Source organism: Miniopterus natalensis, chromosome 10, assembly GCF_054644295.1.
Source record: "Miniopterus natalensis isolate mMinNat1 chromosome 10, mMinNat1.hap1, whole genome shotgun sequence".
NCBI classification, from domain to species: domain Eukaryota; kingdom Metazoa; phylum Chordata; class Mammalia; order Chiroptera; family Miniopteridae; genus Miniopterus; species Miniopterus natalensis.
The window spans coordinates 5,057,956-5,075,106 of NC_142090.1; the positions used below are offsets into that span (position 1 = coordinate 5,057,956).

General features: G+C 43.0%; 1 protein-coding gene across 1 annotated transcript in view; it reads right to left on the minus strand.

The window, feature by feature from the left end:
* Nucleotides 1-17,151, minus strand: part of CNTNAP2 (contactin associated protein 2) — a 1,301,514-nt gene that overhangs the window by 479,006 nt on the left and 805,357 nt on the right. Inside the window, exon 10 of the mRNA XM_087820965.1 lies at nucleotides 13,152-13,323. Within this exon, the coding sequence (XP_087677091.1) occupies nucleotides 13,152-13,323 (172 nt within the window). The remainder of the gene's footprint in view (nucleotides 1-13,151; nucleotides 13,324-17,151) is intronic.

Genomic DNA, 17,151 nt, shown 5'->3' on the forward strand with positions numbered 1-17,151 from the left:
GGACAAGATTAACACAGAACCTGGAGACTCCTTTTTAGCTACACAGTATCCAGCTAGAACTATCTAGAGATTCTAGGCCAGTACTTTCCAATACAAATACCACACGAGCCCAGCTGGTGTGGCTCAGTGGTTGAGCATTGACCTATGAGCCAGGAGGTCAGGATTCAATTCCTGGTCAGGACACATGTCCGGGTTGTGGGCTCCATCCCCAGTAGGGGGCGTGCAGGAGGCAGCCGATCAATGACTCTCTCATCATTGATGTTTCTCTCACTCCCTCTCCTTTCCTCTCTCTGAAATCAATAAAAATATATTTAAAAAAACCCACAAATACTACGCGAGCCATATATCATATGTAATTTTAAATTTCATGGTAACCATATTTTATTTTATTATTTTTCTTTTTAAATTTATCTTTATTGTTGAAAGTATTACAAATGTCCCCCTTTTCCCCCCGTTGATCCCTTCCAGGCCACATTCCCCCCAGGCCTTCCCCCTACCATTATCTGTGTCCACGGGTTATGCATATAAACATGTAAGTTCTTTGGTTAATCTCTCCACCACCCCCCCCCCCCCACCTTTCCCTCTGAGATCTCTCAGTCTGGTCCATGCTCCTGCGTCTCTGGATCTATTTTGTTCATCAGTTTATTTTGTTCCTTAGAGTCCACCTATGAGTGAGAGCATGTGGTGCTTGTCTTTCTCTGCCTGGCTTGTTTGGAGAGTATTGTGCTAAGCGAAATAAGTCAGTAGGAGGAAGACAAGTTTCACATGGTCACCATATTTTAAATAATAGACAGAGGTGAAATTAATTTTAATGTTACATTTACTTAATTCAAAGTAAAATAAATATAAAACTTATGAATGAGGTGTTTTATGTTCCTTGATATGTACACTAAGCGTCCACAATCTAGCGTGCCTGCTACACTTACCGCGCCCCTGCAGTGGAAGCTGCTGGCGCCTGAGTGTTCAGAAGCCAGGTGCCCGGTGAGTGCGCAGGGACAGGGCGACTCTCGCCCTCCCCGCATCTCTCTGTCTCCCGTCACTCCCTGTGCGTCCAACAGCTCTGCCTTTCCTATTTTAACTTCCTCTCTTTTACAGCCCCCGTTGCTTAACTGCTGCTACTGGTTTTCACCATTAACTAGCTCCCAGTAAAACCTCACTCTAAGTGATGCACTCATCACCGCACGAATATTTGGGGACTAGTGAAGATAAATACTTCATCTTTTATTAGAGCCTTTCTCTCTCTGAAACTAGTTTCTCTTTCCTGCCAATACCTTCCCGACGTCCACATCTAGTGAGCTCACCCCTAGTTCAACTCTGAAACACACGGGACTGGCCCTTTCGTCCAGGTCTATGGCCGCTGCAGAGCTCAGGCTCCCGCACCTCTGCTCAGGTCAGCAGAGCAAATGTCAGCAACACAAAACTGGACTTCCCCGCAAATCCTTCAAGGACTCCTCCTGCCCAGGGGATACACCGTCATCTTTTTAGTAGCCCCCTTTAAATGGGTTCTCCGTCAAGTGTCAGTATCACACCAATGGCTGTCATTCTCTGGGAGACCCTGCGTTTCCTGGGAGTCCCCATGTCGCTCACACGCCACGTCCCCCTGCGTGTGCCTTCCGCGCACCAGAGATGCCCACCGTGCGCCCGCGAGCTGCTCCTGTGTGCAGTCTCCATCCTCACCTGGGCTCCAGGCCGCCCCGGGGCTGCCATCCCTGTGACTGCTTCAATCTTGGCATTTCCCAGTTTCTCAATAACCACATTTTAAAAAAAGTCTGTCTCTGTCATTAGTTAGTAAGGATGTAGGGTCCATATAGTTATGTCTCGTTTACCAAGACTAACACTGTCCTTGGCGCCTGGCAGCAATCGCAGAGGGCTGTGGGATGAATGGACACCTGCGTGAGCAAGTAGTAGGTCTCTTCAACTCGCTGACGGCCTACACAAGCCTTCTGCTCTCCTCTGTCACTTAATGTTTCGGGGCTGCAATGCGGTCATCCCGCCGCCACACACCCACTCTTGTCTTTGCTTCTGCCTGGCACATGCTTTCGCTTCCCTTCTCATCGCCTGACATGACATCCTCTAAAGTTCAACATCCTTCCCTGGAGCCTCCACCAGCCACTGCCGCCCACCGTGATTTCCTCTACATCCGTGTCTAGAGAAACCACCGTCCATCATGATTGGACAGCACACGCCTCTTAATGTAGCTTCTAAACTGCAAGTGAACTTCTCCTGTTTCCACAGTTAAATTCGTGTCTTTGTTCCCTTTGAGAAGAGCCCCTGTCCTGCATCTGCTGGCTGTCTCGTCGGGTGGGCAGTCCCAGGGCTTTGACCTTTTCACGAGATTAACCAATGTCCCTTGAGTTAAGAAAATATAATAACCACATTAATGACACCTGCCTTTTGTGTACCGTGTTTCTAATTTCAGAAATGTCACTCTTAAGGTTTCAAAGGTTTTTCTTTCTTCTTTAATTTTCAAATGCCTTAAGTTTCAATTTTAAAACAGGAATTCACTTTGCTATCAGGTCCCTTTGCCCAGAGGGCAGCCTTCTCTGAAGTGTGTCCGTGAAAACAATTTTCATGTTGATGAAGCCTTTGGGGAATTATGCCAAAGATTCAAAGATCATGAAACTACCGGAATAAAAGCTTAGCAGACACCACTTACGGAAGGCAACTCGAGTTGATCCTGTAAACAAACGTTGTGTGGAACTTAGAAGGTCTACCTGCCTCACAATTAGAGAAAATGGTCTATTTACATCACTCTGTTTGCTGATGAAGAAAGCCTTACGGATATTACAATTTGCTTGTTAAAATGTATTACAGACTCGCTTTCAGCAACATCGCAAGCACACATGCACGCGTTCCCCACCCCTCCACCTGCATCCCCCTCTTGCTCAGGTGATATTCTGTTTGATGGAGGTGGGATCTGGTAAAGAGAAAGAGATCCAGGCTCCAATACATTCCTCAGTGAGGTCACCGACACAGGCGATGAGGAACAGTTAGTCTCTAACATGGCAGTGGGCCACCTGCAGAATTTTAGGCAATGTTGTCTAAAAAGCTAAGCCTACTTGCCTTCTTGAAGCTAGTTTCTGGGTAGTAGCCATGCAACCATAAGAAGAGGAAGCACTTCTGTTCAATTAACAGGTAAAATAAAAATGGCAACAAATCCCAAGTCTTAATAAAATTGTTTTCCCTGGCTTAGAGAAGTCTGTGACACCTCCCTCCTTTTTTCTCAGGTCATAGGTCACTTAAATAGTAAAGGAAAATTTCATTTTACAACTGCTCTAATACATAGACACCAATCTGTAATTTTTACCCTGCCTTCTATTTTAATGAAAGTAGGTAATGTCCCATACCAATAAACCAGAAAGCAATGGGATTTAATAGTCCCTCCTTCCTTCCTTCCTTCCTTCCTTCCTTCCTTCCTTCCTTCCTTCCTTCCTTCCTTCCTTCCTTCCTTCCTTCCTTCCTTCCTTCCCTCCCTCCCTCCCTCCCTCCCTCCCTCCCTCCCTCCCTCCCTCTCCCTCTGTTATTTGGAACGCAGAAAGCAAGATAAAAAAGTGAGTTCTACTTTCTTTTCTTCATATGACAGAACAGAAGTCTTAAATATGTGGAATTTAATGAAGTAAAGAAAGAAAACATTAAAAGGGTACATACATTAACCATTTTAATTTAACTTAAAATTCTACATCATCTAAATTCAATGACTCTCTAGCCAGAAGGAACTGCTCTGGGCTCTGCTGAATTACATTCTAGAGACCAGTGTGGTGATTACAGGAGGGAAAGGGTGGGGGGGTAGAAGACGGTAAAAGGCTGAGATGGTGCCAGAAGGAGACTTGACTTTGAGTGATGAACACTCAATACAACACACAGATGACGTGTTACAGAATCATACACTTGAAACCTATATGCTTTTATTAACCAGTCACCCCAATGAATTCAATAAAATTTTTAAAAATTAAAAAAGAGAAATTCTACGACTGCAAGTGACCAGCCTTCCTGATGACCCACTTCCACGAAGCATGACCCGCAATCCCCAGGTTTAGGTTCTTACAGTGCAGTCGCCAATGAATCTCTGCAGGTTTTTCCAGGTGCCTCGTCCACACCTCAACTGACAGTCATGTTTCGGGGCACTTATCTTTCTAAGAACTTTCAGTTTGCTTTAATGGAAGCTCTTTTTGTCTCTGCACATTGGAAAATGTACTTAGTATACGTTATTACAATAATGATCATGACTTGCCTAAACCTATTTGGGAAGGAACGACTGACTCCCACACACCTGTGGGGGGGACACCGGATGCCAGATGGTAGCCCTTGCTCCAACCTGTCACCCATCGGGCCATGGGCACCACCCCCCATTTCACAAAGGGAGTGGTGAGCGCCTATTGCCCTGCAAAGTTAGTCCTAGGGGAGGGCAGCTGTATGAATTCAATGAGAATTTTGCAATATTTCTAAGTAACTGACAAAAGCAATTATCTTAAGAAAAAATTATTTGCTAAGGCACCTATTTAAAATATATTCTTTAATTATTTGCTTAAAATTTTTTTTCCCCCAGGTACTCTAATGTCAAAAGCAAGAAATAAAACTCAATGACTCATTTAAACCTCCCTGATGTTGACTTAGCTCGATGTTAAAACTGCCTTTTTTCCTTCTGCTTATCTTCAAATGCATAACTGTCTTCTGACATTACTTTTATGCACCAGGCCTGCCTTGGGATTTGAATGTCAGACTACAGCGATAGGGCACGCCACCAGCAAACACAGTTTCCCTTTGTCCTGAGACATGAGATACATCATAAGCCTGCTGCTGAATCTTAAAATGGTTAATTTGGCTTTTTTCTTTGACTTTTTCTCTTAGGAGAGTTATCTCCCCTGGCATTTCACTACTGTGCTTTATTTTTAAAAATAAGTTTCATCACTCCAGTCCCGTATTTGTATTTAAAAAGAAAACCACTTTGAAACCACTTCAGAGAGACAACTGACTAGAACATGGGTTCCCCTGGGTGCGACACTTTGGGGTCATCGAGTGTGTGCTTTTGCGCTAGATCAATGATGAAGGCTTGCACGGTTAGGTGTAAACAGGAAAGTCCTCCCGGGGTCCCTTCTAAAAGAAACCAAAGGTCGCTGGCAATGGGGTTCAAGATCAAAGGGGAGCCTGAAGTCAGCACAGAAGGTCAAGAAAGTTTATACAAAGAGCCGTGTGTCTACCACAAGAGCTGCGGCAGATGTAGCCTGAGAACACGCCTTTCCAGAGATCTGCCAATAGTCCAATTTAGCCCAAAGGGAGAAAGAAAGAACTTGGCCATTTGCAATACAGAATCCGTGGGATCCAAGCTGGCAAAGCACTGAGATAAGGGGAAGAGACCACATGAAGACATCTACAATAAAGAAGACACACGACATGAACTTCATGTAAAAAAATTAAAGCTGGATTAGGTAACTAGTCTTTTTTTTTGAGGTGTTTATTCTGAGCTGGTGATCTGGTTTTAGGACCTGAGTAACTTTTGTTCTCACGGTGATGGTGAAGGGCTCTTTCTGCAGAGGGCAATGCAGCTGCAGGCCTGGAAAGCCCCGTCGGTTCCAGGTCTCCTGCAATGAGCTCCAGCCCACCTGCTCTTTGCCACTTTGGCGTTTGATGAGATCAGAGTCATAATGAAGCTTATCTGAGAAACGTTTTGCCTTTTTTACCAGTTTTGAGTAATTATCATAGAACCTAGTGGTAAAAGACAAAATGTTTCCCAATGCAAAAGAGCTGGTGGCACAATCTGACACAGGCCTACTTGATGACATGAACAGTTCTTGAGAACCAACGGAAAGGGGTGGTCAGCCGGGAAATGTATACGAAAAAGTTCAGACCCACAGGGTGGAAGTTTGCAGTCAGCACCTTATGGATCCTACATCCTTACTAACTAAAAAAAGATACAGATATTAAAATGAAAAAAATATATATATATATATTTAAAGTAGTTATTGAAAAACCTGGGAAATGCCAAAATTGAAGCAGTCACAGGGATGGCGGCTGGAATTCGGTGTGGGGTCCAGGTGAGGATGGAGATTGCTCACAGGCACATGGTCCCAGGCATTAGGACAGGGCATAAATGGTGTCACTGTGGAAATATTCATGTTTCCCCCAGCCAGTGTGGCTCAGTTGGCTGGGCATCATCCTGGGCACCAAAAGGTTGCTGGTTCAATTCCAGGTCAGGGCACATACCCGGGTTGTGGACTGGATCCCAGCAGAGGGCATGCAGGAGGCAGCGGATCTAAGTTTCACTTTCTCATCAATGTTTCTCTTCCTCTATCCCTCTCCCTTCCTCTCTCTAAAAATCAATAAAAAAATCTTAAAAAAATATCCATGTTTGAGACACGGGCCTTCCCTTTCCCATAGCGGAAACCATTTTTAGATATTTCAAGTCAAAGTTTTGTTTTTGTTTATTTTTCACCCATTTTTTTCTTGTGCCATGGCTGTCCGTTTAGTGGATCAATGACATTTTCCACAGGGAGTGTGGGCTGGGAGAGTTCACCTCTGGACTCTGGACTAGAAGAAAATGTTCATATATGCACGGATTCAATTTTGGCAAGGTAGCCTAAAACCAAGGAGATCTGTTTGGAGGAGCTAGGTCTTGGATAGCAAAGAAGAGACACCCAAAGTGTTAGAACTACTGAAGTTCTAATGAGTCACCCTCCCCCTGCCACCTGAGCATTAAAGTCCCAGGAAGGGGTGCTCATTGTTCAGTGGGATCTTTAATAGTATTTGTTGACCGAATGAGTCCCAACGGAGACTTAGCAATCCTGTGGCATCGGTGGCTTGTGCCCTGCCCTCTGCCTTTGGGAACTTGATTTAGGGAGGGCCCCATGTCAGACTGGGGTGAGAGCTGGAGAGTACACACAGAGGCATGACATGCTGCGGCAGAGAGGGCGGCTAAGATAGCTACCCCACACCCCCACCCTCACACACACCATGATTCACTTCAGCTTGCATGCGGTATGCAAGAGGTCTAGAAATCACTGTGCGTTCCCATGGGATCTATAAGAATGCTTAGGCGGCTTTCTGGTATACCAGGGAAAGGACCTTAGGAGAAAAAAGGCAGAGAGCACACAGATCTTGAGGGACCAACCATCCTAATTTACCCACATTGAGGGCTTCTCAAGGCACAGGGTTCTCAGCAGTAAAATCAGAACAGTCCCAGACAAATTGGATGAGTTACCACCTTACACAGACCTGAGCCCAGCAACAGCCAAGGCCTATCCCAAGGCCAAGCAGTGGGCAGTTGGGACAGAGGCTGACCCCTGAAGACAAGGCAGGCTGGGGACCGTCAGGGACGCCCAGAAGGAACCTGAGTGAAGCACGTGGGACAGACCCCACTCCTCTGATTACAAGATGCTACGTAAGTTGGCTGGTCCTGACCCAAGCAAGGGCTGTGCTGGTGGGGTCAAGGAAGACACTTGAAATGGGGCAATAGTCCAAAAAGGGAATTTGACAGTTGAGTGAGCTTGAATCTCATACTGACTGAATATATATATATTTACACACATGTATGTATGAAGTTATTAGGTACCCAAATGTATGTGTTCAAATATTCATTTTTTTTTGCTGTGGACTGGAAATGAGAGCTCATGAGCAAATGAAGATCAATTTTATAAAATAAATTACCTTTTTTTTTCATTTAAGTTAGAACTATACATTTTAAACCTGCTCTAACAGAAACTCATGACCTCTTTTCAAACTGATAATATAAATCTGCTTATTTGCTGGTCACCTTTCCAACTGTCAGCGTAGTTTTGGAAGATCGCACACTGTACCTATCCAACCCTCATTTAAAAGCGTCTGTAAAGAAATCGTATATTTTATTCTTTTCTTTCAAAGAGAAAAAAATCAAACAAACTGGGTAGATGGTCTTGAAAAGAATGCATTGAATTAAAAAATAAACACTGTGACTGTGACTATGCACATCCAAAAATACGATGAAGACTTAATTACCAACCCAGAAATGGGACCCAGTCTCGAGTTTCTCGAGGGGTAATTCTGCAGCTGAGGTTGAGCTGGGACACGTCCTGTTCCGCTCCCTGTGCTATTCAGAGTGTTTCTTAATATACTTACAAGGGAAGTGACTGGGAAGTTGAGAGTGTAATTCTAATGAGCCACTTTCACCAGTTTCCTACCAGATGCTGATCCTAACAACATGGATTTTCTCTAGCCTCTAAAGAGCCACTTAGTGCCCAAGAGCCACTCGAGGGGACATCATTGGCACGCAGCTTACCAGACCCTAAAGTACACGTCTCCTCTTTTCTTTCAAAGCCGTCAACACACTTGGGACTCGGCCCCTCTGTGTTTGCTAAAAAGATGGTATTAGCTGATTTTTAGAATTGGAAGATGGGGGGAAAGCCTCCCAAAACAGATGTTTTTGCCTCCAAGAAAACTAAAACTTGAGTCCAGTGACTGAATAAACAAGGGTTACCTATTTTCACATAAAGAGCGGGGAAGGTGGTTGCTGACTCTGGTTCACTCGAGCTCGGGGTCCCTTGACCATACACCTCCAGGCACGGCATCTGCACTGGACGAGGACAGTGGAGGGGCAGGGGTGACAGCTGAATCAGGAAAATAAAAGCTTCCTCAAGAATTCCATGGCCGACCTCCGCTTCTCTCTCAGTGGTCAGGCCTGTGTCACTGCCTATGACCAAGAAAAAAGACCTCTCTGGCAGCTAAGCTAGGAGGGCGCTCTTAGGGTCGGTAGAGAAGTCACAGCCAGCAAAACAGACTTTACTATAACTTACAAAACAGACGATTTTCCAAAGGAGGCAAGGACACACCCTACTTAAACTGGAAATATTTCAACAGCAGCTTCTTCATCCCCTAAGCCCTGGTAAGAACCGCGGGCCCGGAACCAGGCAGTGCCTCCGCGTGGATCCCCACGGTCCACTGTTGCAGCCGCTCTCCTCGCTACAGGTTCTGACCAGCGCCTGCCAGGACCCCCCAGGGACTCACTCCAGCCCCCAGCCCCTTCCCTCGCTCCCCCCCCCAAGAAATGCCCCAGGATTCTGCTGTGGGCTCTCTTGCAGGAGGACATGAGTAAACCTAACTTTGGTTGTACGAGTGTTTCTGCACGGGTTTGGCTCAGGTTCCCACGCCTGAAAAGGGGTTAGAGAGAAGCGGGTTGAGACAGGAGCTATACAGGATGTCTAAGGAGGTCTGCCACGAGGAGCCAACAACGGAGGGCCCTAGGAGCAATTAAAGATGATAACCACGCAGGGAGAAACCAGGGGCCATGTGCTGGATAGCTTACTGTTCCAGAGTGTTCTAGCAACTGAGGGCTGGACGGAGGCCCTCCTCCCTGAGACAGGGTGTCAAGGGAAGGGCGGAGCTAGGGGCTTCGGCGCTGGAAGAGGCCCCGCCCACTGGTCACCTGCCGCCCCTCCAGGCCTGCGGCTGTCTAGGAAACGCACTGAGGAGCCCAGAGGCCCTCATGGTCAACATGGCAGTTTGTCAGACACAAGACCTCACTGTATAATCTGCTGATATATGTTTGTTACATACTTACATTCAATCACCTTCTTGGCATTTCAACTCCAGTATCCCACAGACATTTCAGCTCATGCCCACGCTGACTTCATGATTTTTTCTCACTCCTCTGACCAATTTTCCCATCTGAGTAGACATACCTCCTTCCTTCCGGATGCTTTCACCAAATCATTTCCTCTCTTCCTCTCCTGCCCCTCATCTAACCATCAAGAAATGCCACTGGCTCTACCTTCTAAATACATCCAGAATAGACCACCCTCACCACCTCTTGCGCCAGCACCTGGTCTGAGTCCCCAGCATCTCCCATCTGGATTACTATAACGGGCCCGCTACTTCTACCTTTCCTCCCCTCCTCCCACAGCCCGTTATCTTTTTGAAATATAAGCTAGATCATATCCTTGCTCTACTCAAGTCACCTGCGATGACGCCCTAGCTCCATCACAATAAAAGGATTTCCTTACAATAACCTCCAGGTCTCCAGAGCCTGGCCTCTAGGACCTCTCTGGCCTCCTCTCCTGCAACTCTGCCCCTTGTCCTTCCAGACCTGCCGCCTGGCCCTTGCTGGTCCTGCCTCAGGCCAGGCTGCCTCATTGCAGTGACCATCCCCTTTCCTGCAGTGCTTTCCCCAAATGGGCCAATTCTGTTACCTCTTTCAGGCCTTGAGCCATATTATCTTTTCAGCGAGGTTAACTCGGGCCAACCTATTTAAACTGCAACCCCACACCTCAGCCTCTTGGAATGCCAGTGCCCCTTGACGGGCTCTACATTCCCCCCATAGCACATATTCCTTCTAACTTACTATCATAGGTACTTACTTATACATCTGTCCTTCCTCCCCTTCCTCCAGCTTTGGAAGTACAAGGACCTTCATCTATTCTGTTCAATGATTTATGCGAAGTGCCTAGAACAGTGCCTGGCGCCAAGGCTGCGCTGAGAACACACTCCTGAGTGAATAATTCTATAGCTTGGAGTGCCTGCTCTTTCCCTGATCCAATGCTGTGTTCAGGAAACAAACCAGTACACAACACAGGCCCCGGGTAAATCCACGCACAAAGAAAGGAAACAAGCTGAAACCATAGGGTGCTCCAGAAGGACACAGCAAAGCTCCCTGAGGACCCTCTTCCCCAAACTATGGCCCTAAGTTCTGCTCATCAAATCACTGCAGCTGCTCCTATTTCTCCAAACATTTTATAAAAATCATGCCTATGGCTGCGTTTGTATTTTTTCACCCCATGTTCTCATTTATCCATTTTTTATTTTTTTCCAAAAATGGCTTTCAAATCATCAAGCTGAAATTTGAAAGGAGGAAAGTAAGAAAGATGTAAGCTTACTTAGGGAGAATTTAGGTAAAATGGTAAATTTTACCTAAAATGGGAGAATTTAGGTAAAATAAAATGGTAGAGATCGGGCTGTTGCAAAATTTTAGTTAGTGAGGGGGAAAAAATCAAACAAGAGATGGGCTGGGGATGTGTCGTTCAAGTGTGACCTCATGGGTCACCACTATATGAGGACAGGTGAACCCCACTGGTCCTGTCACCGGGACAGACATAGATTAAGTCATCAGTGATTGCCATGGTTTGAACAAGGTGAACAAACTCTTGTTTCATATTTATAAAAATAAAACACTTCGTAGATTCAGCTTTTGATCTGGGGACATTTCAGTTAAATAAAGGAATCTGCTGTTTCACACATCAGTAGTTAATGTACAGAAGTCACTGCCTTCAAAAAATGAGCCATGCAGAAAATTCCATAGTGGTTTTAGGAGCTTCGTGGACCCGTATCAGAGGTGACCACTTTCCCGAAGCTACTCTTCTGGGTTATCGCCCTGAAGGGCAAGAAAACACATCCATTCTGTCAGCACCAGGACACCTGACAACATGGACAGTGGGACAGACCCTTTTTGGTAAAAAATAGTTTTTATATTCCTATAGCTGCCCAAAATTGCAATTTGCATTCCCTATACTACATCATCACCAGGACAGCCACCTCCTTCTCTCTTCATTTACCAAAATTTCATTCATTCATTCTGTTGAGGCTACTTTAACTCCTACTCTTTCCACGGGAGTAAGACATTAATGTTTCAGTCTCTCTCCTGTACTTCTTAGGTAGCAAACAATTTAAGTATAATGCCCGGGAAACATGCTGTTTGAAGCGAAACAGCAATATCACCATAAAATCTAGCCTGTTTACAAAAGCTGAATGAACTAACCCGGCTGTTACTGACAGGAATTATTGTATTATTAAAGCTACTGGCATGGAAAATGGACAAGGTACTAAAATATCTCCAAATGCCGTATAACTATTACTAAGAAGGAAAATCTTCCTTTATGGAAAAGAATTACTAAAATTTATAGGTAAACATCTAATATCAGAACATCTGATCGTAAAACTTTCCTCTCTTTGCTTTTGTGGTTATTGCTATCATTTGCATCAGGCAGAAATATTTACTAGAAATATAATAGTATATTTCTATTAAAATTGTTCATTGTTCTGTTTAAATATAAACTGTTTAGGCTATCAGGATGAATATTTGAAAATATGTAATAGAAATAAATACTGTGATATGTCAAGTTCTTTACAAACGTATTAAGGCTTTAAAAAGTTATCATCTATAGTTGTCATAAATTGTAATTTACATTCACACAAATACTATTTTATTAAGATTATATAGAACAAACTTACTTCATTATAGATGCCTTTATATATTTTTAAGGTTAATTATATGTCTTTGAATGACTTCCCCAAGGATCTCCTCTTAAATGAAATAATATTATTAGACTTAAGGTGTATATTTTTGGGGGGCATAGTGAGACCTACAGAACTTTTACCTTTCAAAATACAAAATTAATGAACTTACTTTTTCAGGATAAGGTAGCCCCCTGATAAAACATTTAAAAATGTTTTTTAAAATCACTGAAATTTACCAGGTTAAATTCAACTCATATTTAAATGTGGTTTGTTCATGGGCAAAACATCTGAAAATGAAATATTTTCACATTGGAAGAAAAGGCATTTTTAGAAATGTACTAAGGTAGAATATATAATGCTCTCACAATATTTTATATAAATTTGTATCCTTCCACTGTGTGAGAGGTCAACTCAGTTTTTATAAAAAGCTCCTCCCTAGGTTTTCAAAACTAATAAAGGTTAGATTGTGCAATATTTTAGTACATGTATTTTGTGAGCTGACTCAATTACATTGAATATTCTGCTTCTCTAAGTCCCCATACTTCCAGCCAACATTTCTTAATGTTTCTTCTTCTATAGGAAGGGGGTTTTTGAGGGGACAATATGATAAGTTTTGACCAAGACAAGGTTCAGATAAGGGACATCTCTACTTGTGGACATAGGTAGCAAAACTAAAAATAAACGGAGTTCCTTTCAAACCATCTGCATAACGCTCACATTCACTGGGGGCGGTGGATGGACTAATGTGACATCACCGATTGTTCTGTCATGTGTATCATGTCCTGATATCGTCACTGCTAACATCACACACACAGGACCACGGGCATGGCAAATGGCTCCTACCGCCTAACCCCTCGGAGGGGTGGGTGTGTGGGTGAGTGTTTCACTCATCCCACAACATAAACGTGAACTTGGAAAGTCTGGATGACCCGAAGGAAGATGAAGAGGCCGTTTACCTGTCTATGATGGCGCACATGTCGATGCTGACGTTCGCGAAACTCCCCGGCCTCCTCTGGGCCACCTCGTATAAGTTTACGAGTTGATCATCCACTTGAATGAGCTGCATGCACCCTTGGAATGAAGGCTGAAGGACCGAGTGACTTGAAAGATTCATCTGGTTCCGAAAACCTGCGGGAGAGCAGAAAAAATGGGGATGTCAAATCCTGTGGACAGCCCGTTTCGCTAACTTGCCTCGGGAGATGCTCCCTGACCACAGCCACTGTGTCCAGCTCCTGGCTCCTTAATCTTTGCTGGTGTCCTGCTCAATGCAGAAGAATGTAGTCTTGTGAGAAAGAGATGTTATTTCAGGGAAAGAAGGGAGGGTTGGGCCTGGACGAATCTTTGTCTCTGGGGTCTAGCACTCCTTATACTTTCTCCTTGACATCTTCTTTCTCACTCTGTCACAGTTCCCTGTCCCTTTGCTGTCAACGGCTCCCTATTGTACTTCTGCACCTGACCCTGTCTACAGAGATGAGAACATAAAATTTAGACCTTTCTCAACCACCCAAATGCCTTCCTCTTATACTTTCAACATTGCATCTATTTTCTTAATTCCCTAGAGGCCTGTCATTTAGATGTCAAGAGCCTAAACTTATTATTATCAATTAAGATGAACCTATTTTATGGATTAATGTCTAACTCAATCCAAAGAGATACTTGCATTACAAGTGCTTTCTCAATTCATAAAATATTAAGGAACATTACAAAGAGGTAAATTTAGACATAAAGGTCAGCCAACCTGCTCTGAACATCGATCGTACACACGGTACCTCACATGGTACAGGGAGCATAAATGGTAGGAGATGAAACTCAAATGAACAGAAAATAAACAACAAGACCAAAAAATAAACACAACTGGTTCTATTAGGGAATGAGCAGCATGCACTTACACTAAGTTTGAAATCAGACCCTAAACGTTTTATTGCAAAATAACTTGAAAATAGCATGATCAATCAATTACCATTATGTCTATTCAGTAGAAAATTGCATGGAAATTATGATGCACAGAAATTATTATGCAGAGAAATTGTAGGGAATAGGAAATACTGTTTCTCAATCCCGTTAATCATCTCTAGAAAGTCCCAAAAAGCATCTCCTTTTCATATAGTTCCCACACCAAACTGACCTCCAGAGCAAATTTAAACTGTACTAATTTGCTTAAAAATCTTAAGTTATGCACACATTTATTTCATTCGAATAGTATATGTACAGCAAAAAATAATTTATACAGAATGGATTGAGACCACTATGTGTCATTAATTGAGTAAAAGTAAATTTTCAATAAAAACTCTTTTTAAGAAATTGACCATTAAATGATTTTTAAAAATGTCCTATTTTGTTTGACTAGTGATAGTAGTTGAGGACAACAGAAACTTCCCTCTCCTTTTCTAATGGTTTATAATATTTAAAGTCTAATAACTGTCATTTGAACCCTCTTTAAGGGTTAATCACAGAAGTGTAGTATATTCTTTTCCATTAACAGAATACTAGGTAAAAATAGGACTATACTTAAATTAATTCCTTGACTTAAAAATGAATATAAGGCTCTATATCAATGTCAAAAGTACAGCTCATCTATATATTTTTTCTAAGTCACAGTTTTTTCATTTGCATTGACTTAGTCCCCTCTGAAATTGCTGATCTTGGAGGAGTCATCTATTTAGACTAGCTGTACTCATACACATGATTTTAAATCTGCTTAATCAAGATAACACTGAAAAGAGTTAATGTCTAAACTGAGCAGAAAGAGAACATACAGCTGTAACTTTAATGACTATTCTTGACGAGATGATCATTTGGTTCTGTTCTTTGAATACTAGGGAGTCTCTAAATATTCATACTGGCTTAGAAATATTCCAAAATGAGTAGGTCTATTTGTGAGAACAAGACCTTCTCTGAAGCATAGCAGCTGCATAACACACAGATCACTGCAGATTGGATTGGGTATAATTAAGTTCATAAAACAAGACTTCATCAGTCACCCATAACAATGTTCTGTTTGGTCCTAAGGAATTTTGGATTTCGAAAATGTCAAGTCCTTTCATTTTTCTAAATGGGATACATTCTAGGAGGAGATAATTATAGGACAAACTGCTACATAGCTATTAAAATTTTAAGTTTTTTCTCCTCTCCTTGCATTATCTTTAACATTTCCAAGAGGGACTCCATTAATTCCCACCCTTTTTGTAGTCTCCTTCCATATTAAATTAGGGCTGACCTCTGTGGTCAGTGGAAAACTGTGGAAGTGGTGGTCCGGTGTAACTTCTAAGGCTGGTTTTCAACTTGGTCTCTGAGATTTCTAACCCTGAAGTCAGCCATCATGCCTGAGCTGTCTTGCAGAGAGGCAAGCCCACGAGAGATAATAAATCATGGTTTTAAGCCATTACATTTTGGAGCGATTTGTCATGTGATAATAAATAACCAATAATGAATTTAGTACTGAGAGAGAATTATAACATAAATCTAAAACTGTGGCAGTGACTTAGGGGCTGGGATGCCCAAGTAAGTTAGATGGGCCTTGAAAGCACTGTTAGTTGAAGCCTAACGGCTCTGGGGGAGATTGTAGGTAATGGGTTGAAGGAAGATGAAGAAAAAATGTCACTGGAAATGAGAGAAAACCAAATCCTGTGTATGCTGCAGTGGGAAGTTTGGCAACCCTGTGATAACATGGAAAGGAAGAAGCCATACTGAAGAAATCTGTAATTGAGCTACAGGCATTTCCAGACAGAGAATTCTGACATCTTTCTATTTATAGTAAAAGGCAGAAAAGAAGAGAGAAAAGCTAAAGAGAAACTGTTAAATATAAAGAAGCCAGGACTTGATGGGTTTGAAGATAAATGTTTTCTCAATTACAGTGTTTCCAGATGACAAATAAGGCAAAAATTAGGAAACCACTTTCGGGCAAAGGTCAACTACCAGTAAAACAGACTCTCAAGATGACAATGAGGTGAGACTGTAAAATCCATGCTAAGACCTCCAAAATGTATTGTTGTGTTTCATAAAACCACTTAATCAGACAAAAACAAAACAAAACAAGAAAACAAACAAACCTCTAGGCAGCATGTTGGTGTATTTTACAGACCCTCTGAGTTATACAATAGGGATTCTAATAATCTTTTCTTTTTAAAAATATGTTTTTATTGATTTCAGAGAGAGAAACGGAGAGGGAGAGATAGATGAGAGAAGTCAGCGATGAGAGGGGTCATTGGTCAGCTGCTTCCTGCACACCCCCTACTGGGGATCAGCCTGCAAGGTATGTGCCCTGCCTGGGAATCGAACCTCAAGTCTCCTGGATCCTAGGTCAATGCTCAACTGCTGAGCCACGCCAGCTGGGCAGATGCTAATAATCTTAAGGGCATCTTGCCCTTAGCATGTCAGCAAAAACCCAATATAAAAAGAAAAATACTGTTTAATGGAGTAAACCTGAATAACATTCATAGAAGGCCTACAGATTTTTAAGAGAACTGCACTAGTGAAAACACCATCAGCTTGGACTGAAAGGGACAGAAATGGTACAAAATGAAAAAAAGGTCTTTCGACCCTAAACTTCTATAGGCGGGAAACTACGCAGCTGTAAACACAGGCTATGTTTTACTTAAAAAGGAAAGTATGGGTCATAGTGCTTGAACTGAGAATCCAGAAGGCACAGCCAAGAGCCATGGAGAATCATTTCTAGGGAATAGCAGACCTGAGTTCTAATCAAGGAATTACCCACGTGTGCCTGACTGGATTTCAGAATTGCTATGGACCAGTTGCTTCTGTGTAACTCTTATTTTTCTCCATTTGAACAGGAGAGTCTAAGGTGCTTACTCTATGCCTATCCTACCTTAGTACATTGGGGGTGTGAGTGGCATAAAACTTGCTCACAGGCAGTCACATGAGCAGCTACATTTGAGTAATTGTACCCAAACAGCTTCCTGTGCCCTTGGACTTCCCCAGGAGCTTCATTTGGATACG